We start from the raw sequence: 17021 nt of genomic DNA, 5'->3' as shown, positions 1-17021 counted from the left end.
CTGTCTCCTGAGACCAGGGCCCTGCAGGATCGGATTTCTTTCCGCAGGGCCTGTAAGACAGAGTTGTTCCGCCTGGCCTTTGGCTTGGAGCCAATTTGATTCCCTCCCTCTCTTTTTTCCCCTTTCTTTTCCTTCTCCTGCGATGAGGGTACATTTTAATATTTTAATGTTCCATTATTTTAATGTTGTATTTTATTTTGTTTTTAAGTTGTAATCATTCATCTTGTTTTTATTATTGCTTGTAAGCCGCTCTGAGCCCGGCCCTGGCTGGGGAGGGCGGGGTATAAATAAAAATTATTATTATTATTATTATTATTATTATTATTATTATTATTCTGTCATTGCTATGAAAGAAAGGGAGGAGTCAAATTGTAAGGAAGTCTACGAGGTGCCTTGTGTGAGTTATAACTAATATTTTAAAATGTTTTCCTCCTTAGGGCAAAGGAATATGAAAGTATAATGGAAGCAAAAAACGGCTCTTGTGACTCCCCTTACAAAGCAAAGTAAGCATTTAGACCTTGTTTTAAATTTGATATGTAGCACTTAGATAAAATTGTGTTACTGGAAGATGAAGATGTTGATGTTCAATGCATGTAATATGGTCAGCCATTTTTCGTTCTTGTCACCCATTAAATCACAAAAAGCAAACCATTAGGAGTAAGTTGAATTATCAGAACTGCACATTGTAAAATTGTAAAGTTCTCAAAATCATTTAAATTAAAAAATCTATTTTGCAGTCGGCACTGTTTTGGATTTTGAAGAAAAAAAGTCTGTAACTCTTTTACTGCTGGTGCATATAAAGCTTCCTTATAGATAACTACCGTATATACTCGAGTATAAGCTGACTTTTTCAGCACATTTTTTATGCTGAGAAAGCCCCCCTCGGCTTATACTTGAGTGAGGCGGGCGGCGGCAGCAGACGGATGAGCGGCCCAAAAGGAGCCCTTTCTCGCTGCTGGTCCTTTTGGGCTGCTTGTTCTTCCTCTGCCGCTGCCACCACCACCAGGTTTGTGGTGTGGTGAGCTGGCTTATACTTGAGTCAATAAATTTTCCAGTTTTTTTGTGCTAAAATTAGGTGCCTCAGCTTATATTCGGGTTGGCTTATACTCGAGTATATACGGTAACTGGCCCACATAGGTCAGCAGCCATCTAATTTTGAAACCCTCTGAATGACCTTCTAGAAATTAATGAAATGAATAAATAAATCTATCCCTTGCGTGAATAGTATAAAGGACAATGCACAGCATCTTTGATCTCACTTGATCCATGCACATAAAGACAGTCATTTGTTGGCCTGTTAAAGCATTCACCGGTCAGATATTCTGTGGGCATAGTTTGAAAGCTAAGCTGTGTAAATGCATGTCTAAAGAGGGGGAAATGCTAATTCCCACAGATAAAAAGCCATTTTGTGGTTAGTCTTAAATATACCATACAGAGGATCCACATATGTGGTGCTTTGCAAAGAAGGAGTGACAGAAAACAGACTGTGGGTGTAGCATGAGAAGAGGAGGCAAGGGACAAATCTCTGGTCATTTCAGTTACATGGACTTAGGCCTTACTGAAAGGTCCCCCATCCTTGCCTTGTTTTGTCAGCCTGAGGGCTTCATTCCCCTCTGGGCAACCTTCCACGTGACTGGAGCCAGGGGCAAAAAATGGAGCAGAACAATGGATGTGACTCTTTCATTTGTTCAGTAGGCAACATTTTGGATGCAAAAATCAGAGGTGTACACATGCCTGCACACTCACACTCCTCTACCCTCTATTCAGGCAAGCAAGAGGCATTGTTGCAGTCAAGAACACATTGCAGCCAGGGGAGATCAGTCATGAAGGACTCGGAGCAGCCCTGAAGAAAGGCCTCCCTGGGTGGGACCTAGGTATTGTCCCAAGGGCCAGATAGAGAGTCCCGGAAGGCCTTGTTAGGCCCAGAGCCTGAGGTTCCCTGCCTCTAGGAAGTTGTGCCAAAGGCTTCACAGAGAAGTGTGGATGTGGGGGAATATCTGTACACATACACAGCTAATGTGTCCATTGACCATCCTATGAATACGGGGGGGGGGGTATTATTTTTCAGATTAGTCTTCATCACAAAACATCAGAGCTACTAGTGGTTTTAAGGGTGAAAATCCTCTGGTTCCCGAGATTGAAAAATGAGAATTGGAGGAGGCTTTGCCTGTATCTGGAGCATATGCTACTCGTGGTGGTATATGGGGCTCATTATAGGGACCCTGGGGACCATCTAGTCCAACCCACTGCAAGACAGGGGCTTGAAAACCTACCCCTGCCCCCCCCCCCACTGTGTATTTCCTATGGCCAGGTAGAGCTTAAAGCACCCACTTTTTATCATGAAGCCAATTTGGTGTATTGAAGGAAGAAGTGAGGGGACAGGATGATTTTATTTACCAATGGCCTGAATGTAGTTTATACTATAATTTAAAGCTAAGCACAGAGAGAACTTTTTAATAGAGTTTTAACAGTATTTCACAATTTCCTTCTACTGGCAAACCTACCCTAGTATAAATCTCTCTAGTTTGACTTAAGTTCTCTGGAGTTTTGCCAGTATATACAAATGGAGGAACAAGCCTTTCTCCCATGCAGTCTTTTTAAATACATTAGTGGGAAAGCGCAGAATATTGAGGAAGAGGTATAAGTAAAATCTGAATTTTGTACTACTGTTGCAGTGTCTGTGGAGTTCTGTTTTCTACCACCTCTGCACCTGTGTGTTGTGTGTCTTCCACCCTTATTTCAAGAACCTCCAAAAAGTATACAGTATACTTGCAGCATCCTGTCTGCTTTTGAATGGATGTATTATTGATATTGGAGGGTAATAACATATCTATCGATCTACCTATTTTTTCAGAGCCAGAATGTAGTCCTCAAGGTCTTAGGATATTTTCCCTTGAGGCTAAAGAGTTACTATTTCATTGGAGATGTTTGAATATTCCTGCAATCATCCTCGGAGGCCCTCCTTCATGTGCCTCCTCTATCAGAGGTCCAAAGGGGGCAACACGATAGCGGGACTTCTCTATGGTGGCTCCCTGTTTGCGGAATGCCCTTCCCAGGGAGGCTCACCTGGCACCTTCATTACATATCTTTAGGCTGTAGGCAAAAATGTTTCCCTTCAACCAGGCATTGGGCTGATTTTGTGGGTTTTTTAATGTGTTTGTGGGAGAGTGGTTATTGGCTTGTTTTTGTTTTATTTACCGGTATTTATTGTATTTTTCTGTTGTGAACCGCCGTGGGATCTTCAGATGAAGGACAGTACAGTGGTGCCTCGCAAGACGAAAATAATCTGTTCCGCAAGTCTCTTCGTCTAGCGTTTTTTTCGTCTTGCGAAGCAACCCTGTTAGCGGATTAGCGCTATTAGTGGTTTAGCGGCTTAGCGGCTATTAAAGGCTTAGCGGCTTAGCGGCTAAAAGGCTATTAGCGGCTTAGAAAAAGGGGGGGGGAAGCGAAAAAAATCGCAAGACTCGCAAGACGTTTTCGTCTTGCGAAGCAAGCCCATAGGGAAATTCGTCTTGCGAAGCGTATCGAAAAATGGAAAACCCTTTCGTCTAGCGGGTTTTTCGTCTTGCGAGGCATTCGTCTTGCGGGGCACCACTGTATATAAGTTGTTGTTGTTAATACATGAAATAATGTTAGTATTTTTATTTTTATTTTGCCCTCTACTATACCTTAATTTCTGAGTTCGTTTTTCAGCAATAGCAATGGATACAGATTATACTTTTAATCTTTATTTAACCCACCTTTAAATATTTCTGTTTTCTTAAAATAACCATCCTAGCAGCTAGCAGTAAATATAGAATCAATTAATTGTTTGAGAAACAAACAGAAAAAGTTAAAAAGGTAACTCTTCTTGATTAATAAAACTGGTTCCATCAGAAGATTTCATTGGTCTTGTGTGAGACAGCTGGAGCTTGCTGTTTTCTTGCCCGTTATTGTTCAGAAGCTTCCTTCTCAGTTCCAGCTGTGAGACATCTGAGTTTCCTAGTAAGATCATTTCAGGAAATTGGGTATTTTCTTTTAATCCATTTCATCTAACAAAAATAGTGGGTCTTTCGGGTGTTTTTACTATTTTGGGTAGCTGTTTGCTAATATCATGACTTTCAATAGCTAATCTTTTTATTGTATTGATTGTTTGTAACAAATGGGAATCAGAATTGATTTGGTACAACTGGAAACCATTACATGGCATGTTTTCCATTCTTCTTTTTGAAAATATGTTTATTGAAATCTATAATAAAAAAGGGAAATTACAGCCAATATTACAAAGAGAGGGGGAAGCAAGAGTCTCCCCCAGTAACAACCCCCAAGATTCACAATGCATATGTGCAATTAGAAAAACTGAAATCACTGTCTTTCATTTTTCCTAGTGGAGTTGTTTAAAAGAAGAAAGATGCCTTTCACAGGGCATTCCGCTCCCCACCCCCATGTTTCGTTGATGCTCTAGGCCAGGCATGTCCAACTTCAAATAGGCTGCCATCTACTACCCAGTATATTAAAAAAAACCAGGCAGTGATCTATCCATTGTTATTGGAGAGACGAGGAGCGCGCATGGGTGCGTGTGTGGAAGGAGGTGGCTGAGGAGACAGTCTCCCCCGCCCCCAAGCCAGCCCTTCTTGCACTGACCATCTTAACTGGCTATTAAAAGGAGTGATGGTTTTCACTCTCTATTTTGAGAGACTCTCTGACTTCCTGTGAATGAGAAAAAGACATGCAGAAAGTTACTTTGGAATGGGGAGGGGGAATTTTGCCAAAATCCATAGTAGAAGTAAGAAGCTAAAAAAGTTTGAATCTATAATCACAGTGTAGAATGTACAAAATGATTTTGGTGCTGATAAAGGTAATGTTTCAATCAATTCCAAATGTAAATACTCTTGTGTGGATTGTTGCTGCTGCTATTATAGTGCTTAAAATAAATGAAGGGCTGCATGGGATGGTGGGCTATTAAAAAGCTAGTTATGCCTGAAGGCTTACGATCCAAATACTGGGATAAGTACAGGGGGAGGGGTTTAGGGAGTCAGAAAGGGCAACTAGAATATGCAGAGGCAATGAGGCAGGGGACCGTATCCAGTGCTAATCCTCCTCTGAGTTGAGCCATGGAAGTTAATGATCTTGACTATCTTAGGTTCATTAAGTTAATGGGTCTGCTCTGAGTAGGACTATCCTTGGGTTCAGCTGTGAATCCCTTTCCCCAGGCATAAGGCATTTTCCACTCAGGCACCTTGTGCTAAAGAATAGCTTAAGAAAATGGAGCCTGTTTCTAACATGGTCCCCTCATTGTTCAAGCTGGGGTAGAAGAGCATGTACAGTCTCTTGCAAGAGCAGAAACTCAAGAACCTCTATGGAACCTCTAGGGACCCTACCAATTAGGCCACCATGGGAACTTTTGCCAAGCATTTGTGGCACAAAACTAGCACCACAAACCACTGATACAAGATGGGTGGAGGTTTTATCCCCACCCATACACTGTTAATCTGCTTTGCAGTGACGCAGGTGGCGCTGTGGTGTAAACCACTGAGCCTAGGGCTTGCCGATCAGAAGGTTGGTGGTTTGAATCCCCATTGCTGAGTCCCAGCTCCTGCCCAGCTAGCAGTTCAAAAGCACGCCAAAAGTGCAAGTAGATAAATAGGTACCACTCCAGTGGGAAGGTAAACGGAGTTTCCGTGCGCTGCTCTGGTTTCGCCAGAAGCGGCTTAGTCATGCTGGCCACATGACCCCAAACAACTGTGGACTCGGCCAGTGAAACGAGATGAGCGCCGCAACCCCAGAGTCATTTGCGACTGGACTTAACTATCAAGGGTCCTTTACCTTTTTTACATTTATAATCAAGCAGTGTATAAATTTTGTGAAATAAATTTAAAATAGTTCCCCTTGCTTCCTCCGACTTTCCCACAAAACAGATCACCAAAAGCTAGTTCTTGATGCTTCTCTAGCCTTTTTTTAATTTTATTTTTTAAGGAGAGCTCTCCACTTACCAGGGGTGAGAGGCCTTGGGATAGAAGCAGTCTTTTGTACAAAACCTGTTGAACGACAGAGCAACCTGAGCCCCAGCCAGCATGGCCAATCATCAGGGATAAGAGGAGCTGAAATGCAGCAGTGTCGGGAGTGTATGACGTTGGGGAAAGCTAAAGTAAACCACAATTAAATCCCCCTCCTAATTTTTTTCATAGAGACTGATTTAAGAATGAACTTCCTACACAATCCAGCATAGTCTTAAGTTTGACGGATCCTCAGACGGTTCCTACAATATTGATTGGGAGGCTAGATGAGCATTTAAAAAGAAAGGAATATGACTACTTTCCTTGAGTCCACAGACTGCTCAGTCCATAGTTCTCCAAGAAGTTAAGCAATTCTGTAACAATCAGAGTTATCTAAGAGAAGGTAACTTTATATTCTGCAATATGAGGGGAAATGAGAGAGAAAAATCCTTTAGAGATGCGGAAATGCAAGTCTCGGTAGATAGGGCTTTGAAGAATTATGGAAATATTGTAAGGCTCTCCTTTGACTTAACTATAGCTGGAAAAACAGAAGGAATGCAGCACCATTAAGACTATATCTGGGGTTTGTTTTTTTGGGGGGAGGACTATTTTCAAATGTATCTGTCAAGCCAGAACACACATTAGTTGAGTGACAGCCCCCAATCCTGTACCTGGCTGATTAAAAGGAAACTAATAGCAGGGATCTACGGTCTTTTAAAAAATGATCCGGCTTTAAAAGGCCAGTTTAAGGTAATCATGACAGTGGCTGTAATCAGTGCTTTTTAAAATTAATTAATTAATTGTTTAGGGGTGCTCTCATTGACTCAAGAAAATCACTATTTTATAGTTCAAATCGGGAAAAATAAATATAGTAAATGGACAAAAGTTCTACAAAGATTCACAAAATGTTTAGGGGTGTGCATGCCCCCCAGAAAAAAAAAAACACTGGCTGTAATCACAAACACACTGATTTTATTCCAAGTAAACATATGAGTAGCAAGTAATTTGGTGTCAATAGAACACTCATAACTGTTTCCTGAATTGAGGCCATTTTTACTATGTCCACTTTGAGAGACCTTTTAAATATATCAGTTTAGATGGAGATTTCTTCTGATATATATTTTTTTTATTGGACAGGATTTATATGCTGCTTTACCATCAAAACCTCAAAATACGTTAAAATATTGATAAGGAGATGTTACAAATTATTATTATGCTCACTAAACATCTGAAAAAGAAAGAGTTAAAAATACAAAATAAACAGCTGCTGTCAGCACAATTATAATCACAGCAGAATCCACAGTAGTGAGGAGAAATCAGCTAGCCAGGACTTAATACACAACTACCCCCCCCCAACCGAAAGCTCCTCCAGAATAGAAAGGTTTGACAGCAGAACAGAAAATAGGAGTGACAGGGCCAGGCAAACATCTGGGAGTGGCACGTAGGGGGAGATACAACCTAGGCACATGTACGACTTTATAGATGACAGTCCTCTTTTTAAGGAGCCTCTTATTTGCAGGCTGACCAGTCCAGGGGCTGTTTAAAGAATCAGAAGGAAAAGGAAGGAAGGAAGGAAGGAAGGAAGGAAGGAAGGAAGGAAGGAAGGAAGGAAGGAAGGAAGGAAGGAAGGAAGGGCAGATGAGCCTTGATGTTACTTGTCAGCTTTTAGCACCTGGATAGCAGTGCCTGAATAGCAGGCACATAGGTCACCCACAAGGAGAAGAGGGGACTGTGTTTCTATTTAAGCTACAGGAAAAACGGGAAACTTAATGTAGCCAACTAAGCTGTACTCAAGAGTTGTCCCATTGAAATAGATGGATCTGGCTTAGGTCCATTCATTTCAATGGGTCTGCTCTGAATGCAGCTTAGCTGGATACAGCCCAGTAGTTTTTAGTGAAGGGTCTTGTCAAAATGGCCTCAGGAAAAAATCAGCAGAGTATGGTGCAAGTATAGATACCACTGACTCGTGGGGCGACCACAGTTTGAGATTCTCTGTCCTTGCTCATAACACTGGCTGTCAGCAGTTCTCCCAGCTGGGAAAAATCCTGGAGCCTTTGGCAAGCTCAGCATGCACTGCACCCATGAGCCCTCTCCCTTCTTGACTTTATCTAGCTCCTGGTCAATCTAATAACCGATAAGTGTCCATTTTGTATCCTTTTTATAAAAAAAATTATGCTTTTCAGATTTATACATTTCACTAGTTTTACAATCATTTAATAAATAATAATAATAATAATAATAATAATAATAATAATAATAATAATAGTGTACCCTGCCCATCTGGCTGGGTTTCCCCAGCCATTCTGGGTGGCTGCCCACAGATTAAAAACAGAATAAAACATCACACATTAAAAACTTCCCCAAATCATTTTATATTTCAAAACTTCCTTCCCTCTCTTTAATTTATTTTTAATATCTTCTGCATATCCAAATTAACATAATTTGCTCATTTATTCATCTACTTAAAATATATACCCTTAGAAACTGCAGGTTATTACAGTAATCCTGTCAGTGTTCTTATCTGTTTACAATTTATCTGTAAATATTCAATAAACCATTTCCATTATTTTATAAAAAGTTTATCTTGATTTCTTACTCCTCTGGTAAGTTTTGCCATTTCTGCGTATTCCATAAGTTTTTGTATCCATTCTTCCTTTGCTGGGACTTCTGCTTCTTTCCATTTTGGGGCGAGTAACATTCTTGCCGCTGTAATAGCATGCATAAATAAGTTTCTATACAGGACAAAAAAAATTCCTTCTAGTAGCACCTTAAAGACTAAGTTAGTTCTTGGTATGAGCTTTCGTGTGCATGCCCACTTCTTCTTTCTATGCAGGATTTTACTTGCTCATCCTCTTGTCTCCCATTCCAATAATATTTTATACATTTCAGACCACACTTTTACATTACATTCCAATAGGTCTCTCTCCAGTTGTGATATCCCCCGCCCAACCCTCGTAAAAGTGCTAGAGGAGAGGGTGGATAGTGAGAGAGGCTTCCGACTCCCAGAAGAAACCCAACCCTGTGCCTTGGAGCATTTCTCTGCCATTGGATGCCACTGCAATATAAACACACATTTGGATGGCAGTTACTTACACACTTACCGGGGGGGGGGGTCCATTGAACTTGGTGGAGCTTACTTGTGAGTAGGAGTGCCTAGGCTCACAATGTTTCTCTCTTTAGCATGCTATGATTAATCAAGTCTCAGTGATATATTACAGGAATGCCGCTTTCCCAATTCTGATCTTTATCTTTCTTCTCCCCCCCCCCTATTTGCATGGAAGGCTGCAGCGATTAGTAAAAGACCTACTAAAGCAACTTCAAATTCAAGACAGCAACAAAGTCTCAGCTCTGGATAGGATATTGGGAGAGATTTCACGCATCCTGGAAAAAGAGGTATCATAACTCTGGTTGCTCAACTCACCATTCCTCTGCAGACCCATCATTTAGTTACTTAGACATGCAGGGGCGCACTCTCTCTCTTTCATGCACACGTTTGTGTTGGTATAGATATGTGTGTATGTGGATTAATTAATCTGTGGCATTTATGATATTGACTGACCATGCAATTCCATGCATGTTTATTCAAATCCCAGTATGTTTTGTTCATGTGACTTTTGAAAGTGTTGTTACATCCAACTAGTTTTACTTGGACAAAACTCACTGAAATGGATGGCCATTACTAACTTACTCCCATTAATTTCAGTGGGTCTACTCTGAATAAAATGTAGTTGGTTGCAACCCCAAGAGGTGTAAATTAGAGGTTTTATGATTATGTGTTATATTCTACAGCTATTAGGTGAAAGTTGCACTATCAATATATCAAAAACAGAAAAACTAGTTGAAAATGCCATCCTGAGCTGCTGCATCCTTTTGAGTTGATTTAATGGTTTTTAAATGTTCTTTTCAAATTTTTTTATCATAAATATAGAAAAAATAGAAACCAATCATTCATTAAATATCACTAAATCGCCAACATTAAACCTCAGAAATCTACTACAGCATCAGAGAACAGTGCATATGCATATATATTTATTGTTCTGAAACGAGAAGAAGAATACATTTCACAACAAATTGGGCATCTTAGGCATCTTAGGGCATGCATTCTCTTGTATGCATATGGATCAGGTGGGGCTTTTTTTCAGCCGGAACTCAGTTCCAGCACCTCTCAGGTGGGTGCCATTGCCACTATAAGAAAAGGGAGGCATTAATCTTCTTCTAGAAAAATAGCACTGGGAGCAGGTAAGCTTTTTTTGCAGCCGCCATGTCAGTTGTATTCTCACATCTCTTCTCCTTGTCCTCATACCTTACAGCAAGGATGAGGACCTGTTGCCCTCCAGATGTGTTAGATTAAAACTCCCATCATGCCTGGCCATTGGCCATGCTAGTTGGAGTTCAGCAGCATCTGGAGGACCACAGCTTCCCTTTTGCTGCCATACAGCATGATGGAATATAGAGCCAGGCCTTGCTTACAGATCCTAGTTCTGGAGCACAGAGAAGGAGCCAAACGGGAGAAGGCATTTCCTACAGTGTTTTTCCTACAAGTAATTTACTGTTCCCAAAGTGCGTGTTTCTCCTATTTCATCTAACATTGTGAAAATCCTTAATGCTTTAACCAAACAAAATGGAAAATCACTGCATCTCGATTCAGTCTCATGTAAAACCATTTCTCTGGTTATTGGTTAAAGATGAATTTAACTTCAGGCTTTGAATCGCAACAGAGTAACATAAGCTTTGTGCGGCTTATCAGCAGCTTTTCAGACATGTGTGTGCCATTACTACAAGTAAACAGAATTTAAATGGATGGAGTTGACATGGATCCCCCCACAAAAAAATACCAATCCTTTTTAAGAACACAGCCAGACTGCTGCTTAAAGCTGGCAGCATGTCACATAGACGTTACTAAGTAAGTTCATATCTGCCAAAGTTTATAAGCTGGTGGAAGTGAGAAGGCAAAATATTCCCTGACCCATGTCGCCGAGTGTAATGCGGTGCAATATCAGATTCTGGCAAAGCCTGCTTTGGTTTGGGTTCATTGAAATCCAAATACCACAAGCAATGGAAGAAAAATAAATATGGGCTGTAGAAGTATCTGCTTGAAAATGGGAGATCTGTACTGTGCAATGTCTATTCTACATGTCAGCACTCCTGTAGCATAGCACAACTGAACCATTCTCCTAGGAGAGTGCAATTTGTGCATTCAACATAGGAGATGTACATTTGAGAAAATGTACTCTGGGGTCTACTACACAGTTATTCATGCCTTGGTAACTTCCGGGTCAGACTACAGCAGGGAGTGACTGGCATGTGGCCCTCCAGTTGTTTGTACTCCAACTCCCATCATCCCTGACCAGTGATCATGCTGACTGTCTCTGACAGTAGTCTTAACAACCTCCAGATGGAACTACATTGGCTACACCTGCTCTAACCATTACGCCATATTGATTGACTAAGGATGTGTGTTCACTTCTCAACATGTGAAAAGCTGATCTGAATGGGGTTTTTAATTTGTTGTGGAATGAAGGCTAACAAGTTCCATTTGTACTCATTAATACCATTTGGGCGAATGGTCAGGAATACAGAGCACCTCTTTGGCTACCCCTGGTTAGAGTTTGGACTTGAATTGGGGAGGACCCAGGTTCAAATTCCCTCTTACCTTACCTCTTCCATAAGCCTGCCCGACCATTACAATAATCTTTGGAGCCCACCTACCCTTCCAAAGCCCCCTTTCAATCTGAGATTAGGTGGGTAGTGACAGGAGAGAGGGCTTTTTATGGGGGGAAATAAGATACCGTATTTTTCTCTCTACAGTGGTGCCCCGCTAGACGAATGCCTCGCAAGACGAAAAACCCGCAAGACGAAAGGGTTTTTCGGTTTTTGCGACGCTTCGCTAGACGATTTTCCCTATGGGCTTGCATCGCAAGACGAAAGCCCATAGGGAAATCTCGGGGACCTTTTTTTAAATGCTGGCGGTGGGGAGCAAAGCCTTTTTCCCCCCTCCGGACTTCAGAAGAGGTCCAGGAAGGCCGGCGGGGGCGAAAGGCTTTGCTCCCCACCGCCAGCATTTTAAAAGCGGTCCGGGATAGCAGGGAAGCGCTTCCCGCTATCCCGGACGGCTTTTGAAGGCAGGCAGGGGGGGCAAAGACTTTTGCCCCCCCTGCCTGCCTAACCGGGGGCTTTTAAATCGCCCCGGGACTGTCCGGGGCGATTTAAAAGCCCGCGGACGGCTTTTGAAGCCTCCCCCCCCGCCCGGCTTCGGGGCATCATCCCGATGCCGGGCGGTGGGGCAGGAACGCCTCCCCCAGCCGCCCGGCTTCGGGGCATCATCCCGATGCCGGGCGGTGGGGCAGGAAAGCCTCCCCCAGCCGCCCGGCATCGGAACGATGTCCCGAAGCCGGGCGGCCGGGCGGGAAAGCCTCCCCCCCCGCCCGGCTTCGGGGCATCGTCCCGATGCCGGGCGGTGGGGCAGGAACGCCTCCCCCAGCCGCCCGGCTTCGGGGCATCGTCCCGATGCCGGGCGGTGGGGCAGGAACGCCTCCCCCAGCCGCCCGGCTTCGGGGCATTGTCCCGATGCCGGGCGGTGGGGCAGGAAAGCCTCCCCCAGCCGCCCGGCATCGGAACGATGTCCCGAAGCCGGGCGGCCGGGCGGGAAAGCCTCCCCCCCCGCCCGGCTTCGGGGCATCATCCCGATGCCGGGCGGTGGGGCAGGAACGCCTCCCCCAGCCGCCCGGCTTCGGGGCATCGTCCCGATGCCGGGCGGTGGGGCAGGAAAGCCTCCCCCAGCCGCCCGGCATCGGAACGATGTCCCGAAGCCGGGCGGCCGGGCGGGAAAGCCTCCCCCCCCCCGCCCGGCTTCGGGGCATCGTCCCGATGCCGGGCGGTGGGGCAGGAACGCCTCCCCCAGCCGCCCGGCATTGGGGCATCATCCCGATGCCGGGCGGTGGGGCAGGAACGCCTCCCCCAGCCGCCCGGCTTCGGGGCATCGTCCCGATGCCGGGCGGTGGGGCAGGAAAGCCTCCCCCAGCCGCCCGGCATCGGAACGATGTCCCGAAGCCGGGCGGCCGGGCGGGAAAGCCTCCCCCCCCCCGCCCGGCTTCGGGGCATCGTCCCGATGCCGGGCGGTGGGGCAGGAACGCCTCCCCCAGCCGCCCGGCATCGGGGCATCGTCCCGATGCCGGGCGGTGGGGCAGGAACGCCTCCCCCAGCCGCCCGGCTTCGGGGCATCGTCCCGATGCCGGGCGGTGGGGCAGGAAAGCCTCCCCCAGCCGCCCGGCATCGGAACGATGTCCCGAAGCCGGGCGGCCGGGCGGGAAAGCCTCCCCCCCCCGCCCGGCTTCGGGGCATCATCCCGATGCCGGGCGGTGGGGCAGGAACGCCTCCCCCAGCCGCCCGGCATCGGGGCATCGTCCCGATGCCGGGCGGTGGGGCAGGAAAGCCTCCCCCAGCCGCCCGGCATCGGAACGATGTCCCGAAGCCGGGCGGCCGGGCGGGAAAGCCTTTGTCCCCCCTGCCTGCCTTCCCAGGGGCTTTTAAATCGCCCCGGACAGCGGAGAAGTCCTCCGCTGTCCCGGGCGATTTTAAAATGCCGCCCGCCAGAAGAGGTCGGGGGAAGGCTTTTTCCATAGGAACGCATTAATTGATTTTCAATGCATTCCTATGGAAAACCGTGCATCGCAAGACGAAAAACTCGCAAGACGAAGAGACTTGCGGAACGAATTAATTTCATCTTGCGAGGCACCACTGTATAACACTCACAGGATGAAGCACAAAAATGATACATCCACTGTTTCATTCAGATTTTTTTTCTTGTTTTCCTCCTCTAAAAACTATGTGCGTGTTATGGTCAGGTGCGTGTTATAGAGCGAAAAATACGGTACATGACCCACATGTGGGTAATTACCCACACCCCATAGTCTCCTTTGACTGGACTTAACCATCCAGGGGTCCTTTACTTTTAATTAAAAGAATTGGCTGGGTGTCTAGATTCAAAGCATGGTGCTTAACACACTCTCCAGCGGGAGTGAGCCCCCAGCAAAGTTTAAAATGGTCACAAAGTCAAGGAGCAATATAACATGGGAGTAATAGGCTGATAGACCTTTGTATATATCCCGATTAGTTTGCTTGCAGCGTTTCTCCTTTTCTTCCCCCCTCTCAATGAACAGACCACTCTTAAGTAGGTTTTTTAAAAAGGGTTTGCTTACAAAATCCAAAGGTCCAATTTATGCGCTATCACATTCAGCAGCAAGGAGAACACAGGTAGAATACTCTTGGGTACAAAATACAGAAATATAGTTTTGAGCATGCCGGCTGAGCTTAGAGCAAGCTTAGACACGTCCTTCCTGGTTACAGAAGGCTGCCAAATAAAGGCTGCCAAAGAGGTGAGAGAGAGGCACAGACATGCAAGCCTTCTCTCAGGCTAAAAGACAGGACCTAAAAGGGAAAGAGGGATTGAGAGGGAAAGGATATGCATTTGTAAGGGGCCTCAAAGAGAAGGATTTAAATTCATTAATTACATAAACAGTTAAAAGATTCAGTTTCCTTGAATAAGACCAGGCTTATCTGAAAGACTGCTTTCTCCCATCCTCAAACATTAATGTCCTAGGAGGCCCTGCTCCGTATTCCCAGCAGAATGAAATTAGGCAGGCCTTTTCAAGTTATGGAATAGTGTTCCCCAAAGGCACACCTGACACCGTGTTTCTGGTCATTTCAGCACCTGGGGAAGATGTTTCTAGTCACCCAGGCCTTTTAAAAGTAATTTCGTTGTCCCTGAGAGGGGGCAATGACAAAAAAGAATTATTATTATTATTATTATTATTATTATTATTATTATTATTATTAAATAGATTGCGCCTGTGTTTTAGAATTCATTTTAATTCTAGGAATGCAGCAAGTTGGGGGTTTTATATTCTTGTTTTTAATGGTTTTATTTGAATTTCATTAATTTTTTCACTTATTTATTCAAAGCTGCCATACAAACATCATGTTATGAAGGTGGCACACAAGTGTCATCAATAAATGATGGAGGATATTTGAAAAAAAAAGGTGAACAGTTTGTAACACTTCCTTAATGCAAAAGGTTTATTTGCAGTAGATCTGCCCCTATAATGGGACACCATTTCGCTATAAGTTATTTAAATCTTGCACAGATGGCAAACTGTTCTTTAGGCCTCAGGGCGGATAAGGAAAAAATGAACATATGTACAGTATTACGAATATCTGTTCTTAATTGGTCCATTTGAGCCAAGGGTGTGTATATATTTTAACAGGAAAACATGGATTCTTGTTGCTCGCATTGATATCCATCAGCTAACAGCATAATAGGTCTAACTCCTCTCAGGAACTATTGTACACATGAACTTAAAATGTTTTTTAAAAACAAGCCTGCAGTTTAATCAAACAAGTATTTTCCCCTTATCGCAAGGAGGTATCTCTCTTCGGTGGCAGATTTGTAAGCAGTGCGGGTTGTATTTCTGATGCTGTCTGTAATCATACCATTGCTAATTGTGGCGTAATGCAGTAACCTAAACAAACGTTATTGAATTTTCCTCACAAATTCTTCACGAGTCGTTTTACTACAGAGACTGTTTTGTAGGTAGTTCAGGCAGTAATTTATTTATTTTTTAAGGAAAAAAAAGAGTGGCACAGAAGTGGTTCTGTTTATATAGGTGTGTGTATACACAAGATAGCACTGTGAAACTTTATTTGTCTTACTTATTTTGGAAAATTAGACACGACATTTCTCTATAAATATACTCAAAACATTTATAGATTATACCCAATTTAACAAATTAGCAGTAACAGAATAAGTGAAAAATGAAACATAAACCCACACTTTGACAGCAGAAAGAAGCAGAGAAAATAGTGATGCTGCAGTGCAAAACAAATAACACCCCCCAAACAACACCCGCCCCCCTCCGGGCACCTGAAGGTGTAGGGAAGCTGTTGCCTGCCAGGTGTCTTCTCATTCCTGACAGTTGGCAGTGTTGGTTGGGGCAGATGAGAGTTGGGAATCCAACAACTGGAGGCCATAGCTTGCGGGGGCGCACGTTTGTGATGAGGTTGGGCGGGTCTCCTGGCCTCCCAAGGCCCCTTGGGGAGGGCACTGAGAAGGCCCTGCTCCTGGCAGAGTTGTGCTGGGCTTTGGTTGGTGGGAGCACCTGCAGCAGGATCAGACTTGTCGAACAGAGTGAGTACACATGAGGAACGGCATCCAAATATTCGGGTTTCTTACACCATCATTTCTTTGACTATAATTTAATTTCCATTTACAAGTGATTCTCCACTTCCACTCATAGCTAGACGTGGGGTAAGCCCCTCTTTTTATTTCCAAGCTGTTTCGTGTGTTCTTGGCACCAGCTGCTACAAGTGAACATTCTGATTTAATCTGGTGACATCTTTGTGGTTAGTTATTTAAGTCGTGTGTTGGTTATTTGAGTTGCTTTTCTAGCATTCCGGTCTCCAAGTTGGCTGAGAACAAGTAATTTAAATGTTAACATGAATTAGCCCTTCCTCTCACCAAAGTTTCTTCCAATGCCCACTGTCTTCTCTCATCTGCTGTCTTCCTCTACACCCCAGGCAGGCACAAGCCTCTCTCCACTGGTAGCCTCAAAATGGGTGACCTGGTGGCTGAGGGGCTTCTTTTACTCCCTAGGAGCAGAAACAACAGAGAGGCAAGATGTTTCTGGCTGCTGTTGGTTCTTGAAGCCATGGCAGGCTCAGTGTGAACATAATAGGGAGCACATTGGATGCAGCATGGTGTGTGCCTGGGCTGTGCAAAGAAGAAATGGCAACAAGGGAGTGGGCCTCTGGTTGTGGCATGCTCTGCTGTGCCAACACTAGCCTCTTCTCAGCATCAGGCTGAGACTTTCCTCTTCACTTGGGAGCATGATGGAATTTTTATTCTTTTAATTTGATTGTAAGTCGCCTAGTGTCAGGCCTGGTCGTTGTCCTCTTCAGATCACCACACAAACGCTTCTTGTTCTTTTATAAAACTTTTTATTGCGTATTAACAAAACAATCTTATAAACGGTTCTTAACTATTATTCCTCA

At 44.3% G+C, this 17021-nt stretch overlaps 1 protein-coding gene across 1 annotated transcript in view; it reads left to right on the top strand.

The window, feature by feature from the left end:
- Positions 1 to 17021, top strand: part of SCAPER (S-phase cyclin A associated protein in the ER) — a 211624-nt gene that overhangs the window by 99559 nt on the left and 95044 nt on the right. Inside the window, exons 22-23 of the mRNA XM_081925815.1 lie at positions 438 to 503; positions 9257 to 9368. Of these exons, the coding sequence (XP_081781941.1) occupies positions 438 to 503; positions 9257 to 9368 (178 nt within the window). The remainder of the gene's footprint in view (positions 1 to 437; positions 504 to 9256; positions 9369 to 17021) is intronic.

The sequence above is a fragment of the Podarcis melisellensis genome, assembly GCF_964234715.1.
Source record: "Podarcis melisellensis genome assembly, chromosome: 9".
NCBI classification, from domain to species: Eukaryota; Metazoa; Chordata; class Lepidosauria; order Squamata; family Lacertidae; genus Podarcis; species Podarcis melisellensis.
The sequence above is the reverse complement of the archived record's forward strand: the minus strand, read 5'-3'. Positions and strand labels throughout refer to the sequence as shown.